The 16,916-nt window shown below is 37.7% G+C and overlaps 1 protein-coding gene across 1 annotated transcript in view; it reads left to right on the top strand.

Moving 5' to 3' along the window:
* Positions 1 to 18: 18 nt before the first annotated feature.
* Positions 19 to 16,916, top strand: part of LOC129268993 (TATA-binding protein-associated factor 172-like) — a 48,749-nt gene continuing 31,851 nt past the window's right edge. The window contains exons 1-12 of the mRNA XM_064105885.1: positions 19 to 126; positions 1,919 to 1,984; positions 2,981 to 3,104; positions 6,204 to 6,321; positions 8,946 to 9,110; positions 9,881 to 10,044; positions 10,912 to 11,048; positions 12,079 to 12,202; positions 13,703 to 13,861; positions 14,351 to 14,443; positions 15,416 to 15,592; positions 16,250 to 16,390. Coding sequence (XP_063961955.1) covers positions 1,974 to 1,984; positions 2,981 to 3,104; positions 6,204 to 6,321; positions 8,946 to 9,110; positions 9,881 to 10,044; positions 10,912 to 11,048; positions 12,079 to 12,202; positions 13,703 to 13,861; positions 14,351 to 14,443; positions 15,416 to 15,592; positions 16,250 to 16,390 — 1,413 coding nt within the window. The 5' untranslated portion in view covers positions 19 to 126; positions 1,919 to 1,973. The remainder of the gene's footprint in view (positions 127 to 1,918; positions 1,985 to 2,980; positions 3,105 to 6,203; positions 6,322 to 8,945; positions 9,111 to 9,880; positions 10,045 to 10,911; positions 11,049 to 12,078; positions 12,203 to 13,702; positions 13,862 to 14,350; positions 14,444 to 15,415; positions 15,593 to 16,249; positions 16,391 to 16,916) is intronic.

Below are 16,916 nucleotides of genomic sequence, written 5' to 3'. Positions count from 1 at the left end.
CTTTTCACCTCTCGACTCGACCTTTGACCGGACTTACGCTCGCTCGATTGAGATGAGAAATCTCAGTCGTCGGCCTATTAAAAATAAAGTTTTGAAGTTTTATCATTTTACCTTACCGTAGTATAGGTAAGTTGCTAAAGGACGACTTTAATGTGTGTGTGTTGGTATGATTACGGTCTGCTTCTGAATTAATTTTAGTAAACTCTAGCTCTAACAAGTAACAGTAACAATAAATGGTCGCCGGATGGTCGTCCCAGGTTATGCGGCAGGCAATTTTTGGAGCAGGCGGGATCAGGGAGAGCTATCGAGCCGGGCGCGGACGGGAGCGTAAGCGGCGTGGTGCCGTGGATGTGGCCGTGGCCCTGCGGGGCAGGGGAGGGACTTTGGGTTTGACAGTGAAGTGGGTGTGAGAGTAGCCAGGCGGCTTCTTGAGAGTAAAAATCATTATGATGGTGGGCCCCAAGTCTGCGCACCTAACAATTTGAGTTAAGATTTAACATGAATTTCTTCTTGTTTCACAAAATCTTTTGGTTAAAATAATAATAGTGTTCTTTTTCTCATTAAAAAATGAAAGAAAATATAAGATTTTCTTGAAAAAACTTCTGGCAGTCATTTTCAGATTGAAAAAAAGAATGGTACCGGTACCCCATGTCTGCGCACTCATTCACTTTGCACACGATTCGGGGATTTTGATGACAAAGGCTACATTTTGAGGCCGTCACATGAAATGCCCTGAATTCATTATTTTTCCACCATTTTTAGTCGAATTTTTTTATGAATACCTGTCTATGTATTGCATGTGTAAAGTTAGTGCTTGTTGCGTATCTTCTTTTACTAGAATCGCGCAGATATGCGGGTGCGCAGACTTGGGAGACCGCGCAGACATGGGGGAACTGACCCACTCATTCAATGAACAAGGTTATGATATAACCTTGTTCTCAGTTATATCTCCATGTGTGGCAAAATAAGGATGGCAATGTTTGGCTTATTTTCTCTTTTTCTTTGGGACAAATGCTTGATTTTTTTACACTGACAGTTTCCATTACACCTATTTTGTCATACAACTTGGCCCTTAAATAAATTTGATTCTTTAAATTATTTTTTTCTTAATTAAAAATAGAGATAAAAAATGAAAATTTTCTTGCCATATTATTTTCCACCAATAGAGGGCGTACACAAAAATATGCCCAAAATTCAAGTTTTTGAGCACTCTAGTGAATACAAAAATTATTCCCAAGTTACTAATGAAACCGAATAGCAACTGTATGGAAATTAGTAATTTTGGTCACAAAAGTGATATTTTAATCATGTTTTAAAGTGTGTGCTCTGTACAGCGTTGGCATGCCATAGTCCAACCTGTAGATTCCCCACATGCAGGATGGTTGCAGTGAACAAGTGAACTGACCATACTAACGTAGGCTTACTCTTAATGAAGTAAGCCTACGTTAGTAAATGATTTTTACTCTCAAGAAGCCGCCTGGCTATGTGAGAGCTCGGGAAGTCAGAGGGCTGGGTGTCATTTTTCAGCTATTTATTTATTATGATTTTGTATAGGCCTAGTGGAGTACCGGTAGTGCATGTCACGGTGTCTAACATCCTTGCTCTGCTAAATTACAACTGACATTGATTAAGTGACTGGCACAACAGCAATCAATTATTTTTTAAACACAAAATAGGTACCTGTCCTAACTAAACTAGTTAAATTAAGACTTAGTCTTTATTCAAAATCCAAGAACAATGACAAAAATGTGGCAAAACTTAACATTTTGGCAAATCAAAGTTGATAAAATTGTGAATAGTTTTGAGTGCAATGCGAATGAATTTCCTTTAATTTGGGACAAGGGCAAATAGCATGTTGTTTGGACACATGTAAAACTTAATGAGAATTAACATAAATTAGTTTCTTTCTCTTTTTCAGGATCCCACGATTCACGCTTCCTATGTTGACTTGATTTGATGTCTCCTAGATCAACATGGCTACGAGGTATAATATTCAAAAGAGGAGTTCACCCTGATAAAGTTGGTTTTAATAAACACAGAATAATAGAGTAAAATATTGGGGAAGGTTTGGTGAAAATCCATTTAGGAATAAGAAAATTACGAATATTTGAACTTTTGATTTTGTGACATCACAGACAAGCATCTGCTCTATATGTCATTTGATGTAGATCTAAATCTAAATTCCCCAAAATATAATTTTCTCGAAAAAATAAGTGACTTAATTTGTGGGTGGATATATCATCAGACACATTATTTCATGCCCCCTTGTATCAGAAAAAAAAAAGTTTTATTCTTCATTTTCCAATGACAAAAATATAATTTTTGAAATTTATAATGTGATATATATGTATGGAGCTGCTCGTATATGACATCACAAATCAAATACAAATATTTCATAACTCTCCTAGTCTTCGATAAATTTTCTTCAAACCTATAAAAAAAAATCTCTAAATTTTCTGCTGTTATCAAAACCAACTTGTAGTCAGCGTGAACTTTTCCTTAATGATTTTCATTTCATTTATTTGACTGTTTAAATAAAATCATACAAATCATCCATTAACAAACAAAATAACTACTTAAAAATGGTCAGGACCTAAAAGAAGCAAAACTTATTTTGTCAGTATCAATGTATGAATTTCCTGCAGGTGATTTATGCAAAAAATGGGCATTAAATATATGAAAATAGTTTCAAACTGCACATATATTTGTCATTGATTTTTTGGTGTTGGTTCGAGTGGCCTCTTTGATTTTTCAATCTTTCAAGAGTCTGAAATGACACGACATGCATTATTTCTATTATCCTTAGATGTAACACTCTGCATCCATTCATTTACATTTTCTAAAATATTTTTCATTTTTTCATCTCTTTTTTTTTTTATGAGGGGAAAATGGGTTGGGGGGTTGCATAAAAATAATTTTGAATTGAATATCAATGTACTTAATGTTTCATTGTTTTTTGCTTCTTTTTGTTTTTCTTCAGGCTTGACAGGCTGTTCCTACTGCTAGATACAGGGTCAACACCAGTCACTAGAAGGGCCGCTGCACAACAGCTGGGAGAGGTTCAGAAGTTGCATCCTCATGATCTTCATATCCTACTCTCTAAGGTATGTTAAATATGTGCAAAGTATGTAAGGATTAACAGCCTACAGTTCATATAATTTCTTCCATATTATTTTCTATGCTGAGTGCATTTCAAAGCAGGTCATTAAACTTTCTATACTTGCTTTCTTGTACGTGTACCTTATAGTAGTGTTCTAACTTTGAGTAGGTAAACCATTTATCTAATATGGTGTCATGATCTTTAATAGATGTAGACTAATTGTCTTCATAAATGACAAAATACCTCATGTCTTTAAGTATTGGAATATAAAGTCACTTCCTAAAACAATCATTTCATGACATACATATAAGGACATACAATGAATTTCTTAATCAACAAGGCATATGACAAAATATTTGATATTTTCAACTTGGTCTTGAAATAGCATATTTTTTCAATGATTAATTCATGTTCAATTGTTTCTTGCGAAGAAACATCTCAGTTTCTAAAACACCAACTTACAGTCTGAACCTTGAACTTGAACCAGTGTACCAACCACTGCTTGCTTATATGCCACTCCACAAGTTGAAGGTGTGGCACCAAAGTGCTGGCCTTACCAGCCAAGGTGCTCCTGCAAGATGCTACTGCACCCTAAGCTTGCTTTTTTTTTATAATTCTGCTTTTATTGAAAAAAAAATCAAGAAAATCACAACATTTACAAGAACTATTGCACGATTAGAATACAAAATCAAAGAAACAAGAAAAAAGAAATGAATAAATAAATAAAAATAAAAACAATGAAACATTGCAGAACAAAGAGTAAAATCCCCTCTCTCATTCAAGGGTGAGGCTCCGAATTCCGTATTGGATTTGAAGCCCTGAAGAAATACACTGCCCTTTCTTTGGTGTGCACAACCTCTTTGAAACAGATAATGGACTAGAATTGAAGAGGCAGGGCCGCATTGCGACCCATATAATATCATCATCCTTTCCACATGCATGCATTGCAACATGGCAACATTCTCGCCCCCCATCCCCCCTCCCCTGTCTTCCTCTCTCTCTCTCCATAAAAACACATCACTCGCAAAGACTTCGATTTAGAAGATCGCACCGCGACCCCATTGATGAACATTTTCTTGCATTGCCTTATGCAGTGCACATGCACACAACAGCTATCAAACACAGTGAGGGATTGCCTGCTCTAGCAGTTAGGTTTGGTCTATTCATAAACAAATTAAGGAGTGAATTAGAATTACCCAATTATATAGGCCTCTCCCATTAATAAGTGAGGTTTAAATAAGTTCCTTACACTAATACAGAGAAGTGAAAATAAGGAGAATATATGATATGAGGAAGGAAAAAGTATTGACAGTGGTGTCATTCTTCCTGTGGAAATTCCAGTCAGAATTCGGTGTGATTTTGTGACATCACAGACAAGCATCTGCTCTATATGTCATGTGATGTAGATCTAAATCTAAATTCCCCAAAATGTAATTTTCTCGAAAAAATAAGTGACTTAATGTGTGGGTGGATATATCATCAGACACATTATTTCATGCCCCCTTGTATCAGAAAAAATAGTTTTATTCTTCATTTTCCAATGACAAAAATAGAATTTTTGAAATTTATAATGTGATATACATGTATGGAGCTGCTCGTATATGACATCACAAATCAAATACAAATATTTCTTCACTCTCCTAGTCTTCGATGAATTTTCTTCAAACCTATAAAAAAAAATCTCTAAATTTTCTGCTGTTATCAAAACCAACTTGTAGTCAGCGTGAACTTTTCCTTAATGATTTTATTTCATTTATTTGACTGTTTAAATAAAATCATACAAATCATCCATTAACAAACAAAATAACTATTTAAAAATGGTCAGGACCTAAAAGAAGCAAGTAAAGTGAGGTTTAAATAAGTTTCTTACACTAATACAGAGAAGTGAAAATAAGGAGAATATATGATATGAGGAAGGAAAAAGTATTGACAGTGGTGTCATTCTTCCTGTGGAAATTCCAGTCAGAATTCGGTATGATTTTGTGACATCACAGACAAGCATCTGCTCTATATGTCATGTGATGTAGATCTAAATCTAAATTCCCCAAAATGTAATTTTCTCGAAAAAATAAGTGACTTAATTTGTGGGTGGATATATCATCATTATTTCATGCCGCCTTGTATCAGAAAAAATAGTTTTATTCTTCATTTTCCAATGACAAAAATAGAATTTTTGAAATTTATAATATGATATATATGTATGGAGCTGCTCGTATATGACATCACAAATCAAATACAAATATTTCATAACTCTCCTAGTCTTCGATAAATTTTCTTCAAACCTATAAAAAAAAATCTCTAAATTTTCTGCTGTTATCAAAACCAACTTGTAGTCAGCGTGAACTTTTCCTTAATGATTTTCATTTCATTTATTTGACTGTTTAAATAAAATCATACAAATCATCCATTAACAAACAAAATAATTATTTAAAAATGGTCAGGACCTAAAAGAAGCAAGTAAAGTGAGGTTTAAATAAGTTTCTTACACTAATACAGAGAAGTGAAAATAAGGAGAATATATGATATGAGGAAGGAAAAAGTATTGACAGTGGTGTCATTCTTCCTGTGGAAATTCCAGTCAGAATTAAGTGGGAATCAACAAACCTTCCTAAAGTCTTAATCTGTATTTTCTCATTATATTTGCAACTTCCCTCTTTCATCATTAAAAAAAAAAATACTAATAGATTGTATGATTAATATATGACTCTAAAAAGTATGGTATAAAGAGCATTGTATAATAAGGCTTTGCATTGAAAAGTCACATTGTGCAAAATAATAGGTCACTTTTAACACACAAAATCATTGAGAGTAACGATCATCTATTCTTGTATAATATTTTTATATCTTTACAGTTTCATTCGTCACCAAAAATCTAACTTCGCGAAACATGTGTTGCATCTTTAATTAAACAGAACATTGATAAACTGTGTCTAAAAAAAAAATTGTGAATAAATTACTTACCCATGATGCATTGTTATCATTCTAGATTGAAGCAATATAAAGTATATGAAGTATTGCTTCAAACCCATGCTACTCCAAATGATCTGAATTGATGTATTTTATCATTTTTTCCCCTTTTTTTTCATTATAACCACATCGACAGGTTCATACATATTTGAAGAGTGGATCTTGGGAGACGAGGATTGCTGCCGGGCAAGCCGTGGAAGCCATTGCTAAGAATGTACCACAAACGTGTCATCCAATTGATCCTATCAAACCAGGTAGCTCCTTAATGATCTGCTATCACTAATAGTTCACACAGTGCCAACCCCCCCCCCCCAACAAAAACATGCTTTTCTAAGGACTGAATATAATTTTCAGCTTTCATTTGATCATGATTCACTCATTTCCTGTTGCAAGATTTAATGGTTGACTTTCTTAGAAGAGGAAACCATTCCTGACTGCCAATTTATGCTCTATCTTTCCAACATATACAAAATGCAGCTAAACCAGCATAAGTCAACCTTCCACAACTCAAACAACCACCAAAGTCAAACCAATATTATAATAATAATAATAATAATAGTTGGATTTATAAAGCGCTTTTTGCCAGAGGATACAAAGCGCTGCTATTATTACCCCGGCTTTAGCTCGAGCTACCATCACCGGCGCTCAGTGCATGCAAGGAATTACTCCTGCCGGGTACCCATTCACCTCACCTGGGTCGAGTGCAGCACAGTGTGGATAAATTTCTTGCTGAAGGAAAATACGCCATGGCTACGATTCGAACACACGACCCTCTGTTTCAAAGGCGAGAGTCAGAACCACTAGACCACGACGCACCCATACTATGCAAATATATGTTATGTGTAGTCCTCTTGGTCAAATTTCTCCTGATCAGCATAGAGGCCGTTCTCATTACGCTTTCTAAAACTAGTTTACTGGAAACCGATTCAGGAAACCACTTTGGAAGATCGCTTTGCTAGCGTTCCCACTTGATCACACGAAAGTGGTTTTCAAAATCACTTCACGTAAAGCGCTCTTGTTGCTATGGAAACGCTCTCAGTGGGGTGACACGTTTCGCGCGAAATTCGAAACCGCAGCATAGGCATTCTACACCTGTCGTGTGGAGTAGCGCGCTCAAAATGTGCGAAGATCGCTTCCCGAAGAACGGTTGTGTCCTCACTTACGCTAAAACCAGTTTAACGAGGCAAAGCGATCTTGAAAACTACATCGCGAGGTGGTTTTCCAAACTGGTTTGGAAGATAGCTTCCAAGACCGCTTTGACCGTTCTCACTACGTGTTAAACTAGTTTCCAGTAAACTAGTTTAAGGAACGTAGTGAGAACAGCCTCATACTCACTAAGCAAATGCTCAGCAGACAATTGAACTTGATTTTAAAGAATTTCTCATGAAATCATTGTTTGCTGGAACTGATAGTTTAACGTTAATCTATTCATCTGAACATAAATAATTCAACAGATTATTTGTCAATATTCCTCAAAGTTACACATACCCTTTATAGAAGATTGAACAAAATGCCTTAGCCAGAGCTGCCAACCAGTACGTTTTTGGCGTATTTAGTAAGTTTTTGCAACCAAAATACGACAGTAGGTTTTTTTTTTTACAAAATCGTAATTTATTGAGAAAAATCATCTCTATATATCTCTATTTCTTAAGGCTTTAAAAAAATATGGTTATTGGATCAAATGTAATCGTTAAAACCAGGGTGAGATATACACATTTTTCAACGTCTTTTTTTTCATCTGCAAGAGCAGTGCGCATTTTAGCTTGCATGCAGCTTGAGCACCGCGATGAGCGCACGCGCCACACATTTTATTATGAAATACATTTTTTGGGGGGAAAATTACAGTTTTTTGTCTCACCTGCATAGCAGAGTGAGACTATAGGCGCCGCTTTTCCGACGGCGGCGACGGCGGCGGCGTCAACACCAAATCATAACCTGAGGTTAAGTTTTTGAAATGACAGCATAACTTAGAAAGTGTATGGACCTAGTTCATGAAACTTGGCCATAAGGTTAATCAAGTATTACTGAACATCCTGCTTGAGTTTCATGTCACATGACCAAGGTCAAAGGTCATTTAGGGTCAATGAACTTAGACCATGTTGGGGGAATCGACATCAAAATCTTAACCTAAGGTTAAGTTTTTGAAATGTCATCATAACTTAGAAAATATATGGACCTAGTTCATGAAACTTATACATAAGGTTGATCAAGTATCACTAAACATCCTGCATGAGTTTCACATCACATGACCAAGGTCAAAGGTCATTTAGGGTCAATGAACTTTGGCCGAATTGGGGGTATCTGTTGAATTACCATCATAACTTTGAAAGTTTATGGATCTGATTCATGAAACTTGGACATAATAGTAATCAAGTATTACTGAACATCCTGTGCAAGTTTCAGGTCACATGATCAAGGTCAAAGGTCATTTAGGGTCAATGAACTTTGGCCAAATTGGGGTATTTGTTGAATTACAGCCATAAATTTGAAAGTGTGTTGGTCTAGTTCATAAAACTTGGACATAATAGTAATCAAGTATCACTGAACATCCTGTGCGAGTTTCAGGTCACATGATCAAGGTCAAAGGTCATGTAAGGTCAAAGAACTATGGCCACGTTGGGGGTATTTGTTGAATTGCCATCATATCTCTATAAGTGTATTGGTCTAGTTCATAAAACGTGGAAATAAGAGTAACCAAGTATCACTGAACATCTTGTGCGAGTTATAGTAGTTTTCAAAATCAGCACTGCTGCTATATTGAATCGCGTGATGCAGGTGAGACGGCCAGAGGCATTCCACTTGTTTAATCATAGAATACAATATTTCATTCCCAGAGGTTGGCAGGTCTGCTAAGCCTATGTTTCTTTTCCAACCTTAGAACCAGGAGTAGACGGTCCACCCAGTATCAACATTCCCTCAGTGCAGTCACAGCGCGATGCTACTCGTCTGGAGTTCTCAAAGTTTGACGTTGCTAGGGTCTTGGACCAGGGCGCCTCCCTCCTTGGATCGGCAGGATCAGAGTACGAGCTTGAAGTAGATGTTGGTAGGTATCTGATCACTTCCGCAACTCCTGCAGATTTCACGATATTTGCTCAAATGACATTTACCTCTTTGCAAAATGTGTTTGCTTAACAAGAGGATTAGCTGTGGTTTCTTGCCTCTGGGCAACGGTTATGTTTCAAATTTTACTTTTGTTACCCGTGGCCCATCCAAACCATTTTTTATTTCTTCCTTTCTTTCATAAAAAAATTATTAGTATTCAATTGTTGTATTTTTGTACATTGTACAACGCCTACTTAGCTTGTTGTACGCGAGCAAATGGGAGGCTCAATATCAAACATTTGTACCGTTGCACACAAGACGTACCATCCAAAATGTACCGTTGCACGGCTTTAGGAGGTGACGTCACAATACGATTTAATTCATTGCACTCAGTAAAAATGAAGGTGCAATACGCGTATAAGCCTGCTGGCTAAATGCACAATGCTGCCCAAGGTCATGTGCGCTTGTGGGATTCTGCTTTTCGCTTTCAATATTTTTGCTCCTTTTTCATAGATTACTGCAGGGAAAATCTCTTGTTTTTTCATATTTTCGCTAAATTCCAAGGTGTTGTACAACACAAATAGCGAATATTCTTATTTGTGCAATGGTGCGAGATTTCGCATTTGGTGAAAGAAAGAGACATTCATCTTTCTTTCACCTCATGCAAAATCTCGCACCATCGCAATCATGCCTATTCGCTATTTGTACGATGTGTCTGTCTTGTTTAATGCCTATTGTTTTTTGTTTCCTTTTGTTTTCTCATCATTGCAGGTGGGGACCCTAAAGAAAGGTTGGCCAAACAGAAGAGGCTACTCCAGAAGAAGCTTGGTCTCGATGTTGGTCTTATCGGCGTGGAAACAGACGACCTCTTCAATGATGATGACCTGAGTACCTTTCCTCAGACTCCAACAACCTCCAACCTCTTGAAACCACCAGTGAGTTTTAAAATGCTTTCAGTCCTAATAAAATAAATAATAATATTGGATTTGTATAGCGCACGTGTCCACCTTGCTAGGTGCCCAAGGTGCTCCTATATTACCCCGGCTATGCTTGTCTACCGATTCAGCTTTTTGAGGAATTACTTCCTGCTGGTACCAATTCACCTCACCTGGGTTGAGTGCAGCACAATGTGGGTAAATTTCTTGCTGAAGAAAAACACGCCATGGCTTAGAATCTAACCCATGTCCTTCAGATTGAAAGACGAGAGTCTTAACCACTAGACCACGATGCCCTAATCTGACAGTGAAAATGTGTTATATGTTTTATTATACATCAGCCTCTCCAAATTTTTTCCTTTCTTTGAATTATGAAAATATTTGACAGCATAATGATTGGTTATCTTTTATGTATACTAGCCCCTTTTAACCATACATATATTTGATTTAGTGAATACTAAACCTCTGAAATGTCTATAGAACTATTTTCAAATTAAAATCAAAATTTTACTAATATACAGTAAGTTATTAAGTGCCAAGTAGGATAATGATAATAACAATGAAAGGATTGATATTGCTTTTTTATGAAGTGCCAAATATGATTATTGTAATAACAAAGGAATAATATTACTGCTTGCCACAACCATAAAATAAAGTTGTATATATTTAAGAACACCAGTCTCTATGTGCATTATAAACAGCCACTCACAATTTCTTTGAGACAGTTTCCTCAGTTGTTAAAATTCACAACCAGAATTAAACATTATCTTTAAGCAAATGTACACAAACACACTTGATGTAACATCCGTAAGGTTTGATAACTCTTTCCTATATGTGTAATTTGGCTTGATTCTTTTTCATACCAAGGTAAGTGCAGCTGACATTGTAGCCCAGGAGATGGCTAGTCTTGGTCCAGGGCTGAGTTCTAGGGAGAAGAACAGGGCTAAGAGAAAGGCTAAGCTGCTGGCCAAACAGAGGTCCAAAGATGGCCTGGAAGGAACAAGGTACATTATTTTTTTGTTATGCCTCTCTGCCCACTGTAGGTGGCTGCCAGAGACTTTCACTTGTATTCCTAAGTTGAGGTAAATTTAGACCATGGTCTCTACATCTGTGCTAAAGTTATGAGAAGCCATAAATGTAACACCATATGAGTATTGAATTTTCATATCTATTTAACCTTGAATCCCTAATAATTGCTTTGCATCGTTGGATTTTGTAGACAACCTGGTTTGTATATTAAAGGCTATTAGTGCAATTTCTCCAAATATCAAGTTCGTTAAGACCTGCTTTGTTAGGTTGAAGTAGATTTCTTGATTGGCTTATAGCAATATAAGTGTCAGCTTACATGGGGTGTTTATTATTATTTGCTGAGCCCAGGCTTTGTGAAAAGCACTGGAGTTACCTGTGATAAAGATCTCATTTGTGGAAAGCAAACTGGATGTACCAGTGAGAACTTCTTTCTCAGGCAACTGTCAGGCCAGGGAGAGTGAGATAATGATTTTACCACAAGGCAATTTCCAGTGACATTACACAATGTCTGCCGGTCAGAAATCTCTTCCACACTGCGTGATTGGCATCCAAATGATTTGAAATTCCCCATGAAAACTGACACATACCACTCTAAAGGTAAAAGACAGCAGTTGCAGCAAACAATTATTTCATGAGAATGTCTTTTTGAATTAAGGTTAATTATCAAAATATTATACATAGATCTGGTACATTAAATGTAAACTAATCTTTGTAAAATCGTGAAATCTTAGCTCAAAATCGATAATTCTGATGATCACTAACACTGAAAAGCATATGTGGGACAGTGTATTAATGTTGCTTCGAAAAATACCCGACATTAGATGGAATTCCATGCTTATTTTGCTCATTTCTCAACAGTTACACATTTTCTTCCAGAGCTATTTGACACCTATTTCTATTTATTAATATATATAAACACTTTGGTTGTAATTTCATTGGATTCTGTTCAAACTCATTTTGAGATCGTTACCGCAACTGGTATTTAACTATAATTCCTCTACACAGCATGGACAAGGAGGAGCCGTCCAAGAAACGATTGAGAGCCGGGAGCACCTTTGGTAGTCAAGGCAGTATGTCCTTCGACAAGGCGTCGGTAGACAGCGTGGATAATACCATTTTCTTGGAAGAGGTAAAGAGAGAGACAGAGAGGCAGAGACATAAATATGCTTTTCACACTGCACAATTTGTTCTTAACCCCGGGAAATTGGTGGGGCTATTTGGGGGAGGGGTCTAAGCCCCACCAGTTTCCCAGGGTTTAGCTTAGCCCACTTCGGTTTCACACTACTCTTTAGCAAAGTGGGCAAGCACAGGAAATAGTACTGTACTCTGGACCTGCAAAAAAGCAGGGTTAGCCGGCTTATTGCGGTGCTCAGAGATGCAGTGCGAAATGAAACCGGGCTAAAGAAAAGTGGGGCTACACATTAGCCAATCACAGAAGTCGAAATTGCACGTTAATCTCGCTCTGTGTGGCAAAATCATCAATATTCATGAGCTGTGCGATAGTCCGGGGTTAAGGCATTAACCCAGGCTAAGCAAATATTATGGGGTTAAGAAAAACAGTGTTAAACCAAAAAAAGGTAGTATGGGGTTTATAAGGATAGTCCGGGGTTAAGGATAGCATGGGTAAAATAAATGCAGCGTGAAAAGCATGAGAGGGAAGGGGTTGGTAGTCTGCAACCACAGACTTGAATTTGACACTCTAAACAAGTGATACCATGACTAGAGTAAATGAATATTCTCCAAACTCTCCGTCTGTGTCTTGGGTCGAAGCAGTGGCAGTAAACGAGTGAACCTAGTCTCTCTACTTCAGACTGTACATTATGCACTATGCAAAAAACTATAGGTCTGTGCCCGCAGACTAGGAGCTGGGATGATAAGAAAGAGAGATAGATGGGGCCAGCTGGTCAGTCATGATGATGAGAGAAGGAATGAATGCATTTGGTTAATAGGCAAACAGAGGAAACCTGGATGGTACAATTTCCTTGGAAGAGGTAAAGAAAGAGACAGAAAGGGAGGGGCATTAAAGCGATGGTGGAGGTTGTTGGCACACCTTGGGAGTACTTCAGAAACAAATAGGCAAAGATATTCACTATCAGGGGCCCGTTGCAGAAAGAGTTGCATTTAAACGCAAGCCAAAAAATCAATCGCAAGTCCCAAATGCGTGCTGTTCATTGGTTCAAAATCAAGTTGCGCATGATTTTTAGAGTTGCGATTGATTGCAACTCTTTCTGCAATGGGCCAAGGTGTCATAAGCTAATGAAATCCTTGCATCTGATTCAATCTGATTTTTTATTTTAATCGACTGGTGGGCATTGTTACCATGGCAGTCAGTAGATGGCAAAGTCACCATAATCACAACTTTCACGCAGTGGGCCCCAGATACTCTGAAAATAGCGAGTTTGAGAGGCACAAAAATATCTAGTGTGTCAATGAATAGACAAATTGAAAGGGGAAAAAAAATCTTAAATGCAATGGGCCCTATACAGTACAAAAGCCGCAGGTGAGAGATGGCACAAAGATATCTAGTGTGTCAATGAATAGACAAATCAAAAAGGAAAAAAAAAAATTTACTCCCAATGCTGCATGTATGTTATATAATCCTTGGAACAAACATCCCATCTATTTGCAGCCTGGAGACTGGTCCTTCACATCATTCTGTGAGCAGCTGACCAATGACCTCTTCCACCAATCTTGGGAGATCAGGCATGGGGCAGCTACAGGCCTGAGAGAGGTGCTCAAGGCCCATGGGCAGAGTGCTGGAAAGTCAGCGGACTCATCTGTGGACCAGGTATTGAATAGTGTTTTTCTGTTTGCTTCTGTTTTTTTTTAAATTCCATTGCTACACCGTTTCATATGTATTGACATTAAAAATTATTCAGGTAAGGCAAGATAGTGTTGATACTACTCCAGCATTTATTGGGGGCATCGTGGCCTAGTGGTTGAGACTCTTGTCTTTCAATCTGAAGGATGTGGGTTCGATTCCAAGCCATGGCGTGTTTTTCTTCAGCTAGAAATTTACCCACATTGTGCTGCACTCAACCCGGGTGAGGTAAATGGGTACCGGCAGGAAGTAATTCCTCAAAAAAGCTATGCGAACCAGAATCGGTACACTAGCTTAGCCGCGGTAATATAGCAGCGCCTTGAGCACCTAGCAAGGTGGATACGTGTGCTATACAAATCACATTTTATTTACTCTAGCTATTATTTACAGTATTATTTTCATCATTATTGTTATCATCATTATTATCATTATCATTCAATTTCTATTCTCACATAGGTTGTTCTCAACCAGATGTTCCTTGAAGATATGTCACTTCGTCTGCTGTGCGTGCTTGCCCTGGATCGATTTGGAGACTTTGTATCTGATGAGGTATGTACGGGCTGCTGCGGTTTCTTCAATTGAGTCGATAGGTCAGCCAAAAAAATATTTTGGAAATTATAAAGTCTGAAAAAATGTACTCGTGTCTCGCGAGCTATGCAAGAAATTAAATCAGATCACCTCAAATGGACATAAAGTCAACTGTTTTAGATGAATGTTATTCGGCCATATTTAGAGAGAAGCAAGTAATTTCTTGGTGAAATTTAGGACAGGTATGTAATGTAGCTCCAGGTTCGGGTAATGATCACATAATTTGTACTATTTTTCTTTTGTCATATTAAAGTTGTATCTTTCTTTCTTATTGCAATTGTGTTCTGTAATGCAGACCTCCAAAAGAAAGTTATAATGAAGGTGAAACTTGGAAGACTATCATTCAGTGATGAAGGCTTTGAGTATAAAAAAGTTAGAGGTAGAGGTCAAAGATCATGAGAATATTTTGTTCTCATGATAATTGTTGTTCAAAATTGATTGATTTTTTATAATGATATTAATATGGTTATTGATTAATTAATTAATTGATTATATAAGGAGTTTCAGACATACATTGTTTATATCTAAGTGCTACCTGGTCATAGGATTCCATCACACACAGCGTATGCACACCCTCCACTCCCTTGGGAGCATTCCAGCCAGTCGCCATTGAGGCGCACACAATACTGGGCAAAGCTACAATGACTTTTCATGTCGTGATGTTTCAGGTGGTAGCACCAGTCAGGGAAACCTGTGCCCAAGCTCTGGGTGTGGTCCTACATCACATGACCCTTAAGGGTGAGGTCAAAGGTCAGATAGCTTATCATATACGTTGAAATCTCCTGCTATCTATTTTTCAGGTGGTAGCACCAGTCAGGGAGACCTGTGCCCAAGCTCTGGGTGTGGTCCTACATCACATGACCCCTGAGGGTGAGGTCAAAGGTCAGATAACTTATCATATTCATTGAAATCTCCTGCTATCTATATTTTCAGGTGGTAGCACCAGTCAGAGAGACCTGTGCCCAAGCTCTGGGGGTGGTCCTACATCATATGACCCCCGAGGCCGTGCACGGTGTGTGTACGATCCTACTCCAGCTTCTAGCCCAGAACCAGTGGGAGGTCCGTCACGGTGGACTGCTGGGACTCAAGTACCTGCTAGCAGTCAGGAAGGTAACGTGTCTGTTATATGCAAAAGCTTCAAAGAAATTTGGGATCCTACAAAGAGTCTGAATAAAAAATTAGCAGTTTGGGGCTGTATGATAGTTGATTAGAGCAAATGTTTTATTTCATGCATAAATTAGCATAATTAATTTATTAAATGAAAAATCTTATTATTTCCCAAAAAAATTACCATACAGCCTTGTAGATTTTATCGCACACTACCAATGTGCAAATTTTTGCGGCGTTCGCGTGATCCCCCCTCCCCCCCAGCTGTGAGATGGGTCCAAATAACCCGGCTCTTTAAGGGTTAAAACATTCATTGCAGCCAATGATGTGTGTGTTACAAATGCTTGTACAAGGTAAATGATTCACATAGATTATCTATAAAACTGTCAATATAAACAAAATATAGGTATATTTATATAAAAAGCACAAACAAAATATAGGTATGTTTATATTTAAAAAAAAAGCAAGTCAGAGGATTTTAACAATTAAACTCCATGGAGCCTTGCAAAACAGTTAGCCAGAACTGTATGGGTCAAAAAGTCATACATCTGATGTTAAAGATGTATACAAGGTAAAAGAACAGTCAATCCTTGCCCTTACATGTACCTCCAGAAGAATCTTAAAACATGCGTCAATATTTCCTCTCTCTGACGATATTAGGAAATGACGGAAGTCCTCCTTCCTGCTGTACTGCCCTCTATCATCCAAGGACTTCAGGATGTGGATGATGACGTGAGGGCAGTCTCCGCTGCGGCCTTGCTACCCGTCACTCAAGTGCTCATTAAGACTAGCCCTCAACAGGTAAACTCCTTTGCTCTATCATCCAGCAGAACTGTTATACTGCCGTCCCATGACAAAAAGGAAGCAACTGCAATTTTATTTGTTCAAAATGGAGGTTCTTGTTGATTGCATGCTCTACATGATGCTGAAGGAAATGGAGTCTCATAGCCTAGCCCCTAATTTCTGAAATATAGACATTTAAAAAAGCAAGTAACTCTTTTATATTTCCACATAAAACAATGAAACATTTCATTGACCTAGAAACTCATTTCATGGACTTGCTTCCTATTGTCTTGGGATGGCGGTATGAACTCTTAACCCATGATGATGCAGCTCTAGAACATACAATCTAGAGTCTTAGGACTGGTTTATCGTGACTTCTTTGCAGGAGAAGGGGTCCAGTTATGTTGAAAATTATACAACAATGCTGGGCTGTATTTCATATTCATCATATATTTATTTATATTTCTTTAAAAACGTTCTCTCTTTAGTCTGTTAACACAGTAGCGTTGATTTCATGTAATGAGTGGAGGGAAGGGGGGGGGGC

This window comes from Lytechinus pictus, chromosome 10 (assembly GCF_037042905.1).
Source record: "Lytechinus pictus isolate F3 Inbred chromosome 10, Lp3.0, whole genome shotgun sequence".
Taxonomy (NCBI): Eukaryota; Metazoa; Echinodermata; class Echinoidea; order Temnopleuroida; family Toxopneustidae; genus Lytechinus; species Lytechinus pictus.
This window is presented reverse-complemented; position numbering and strand designations above follow the sequence as displayed.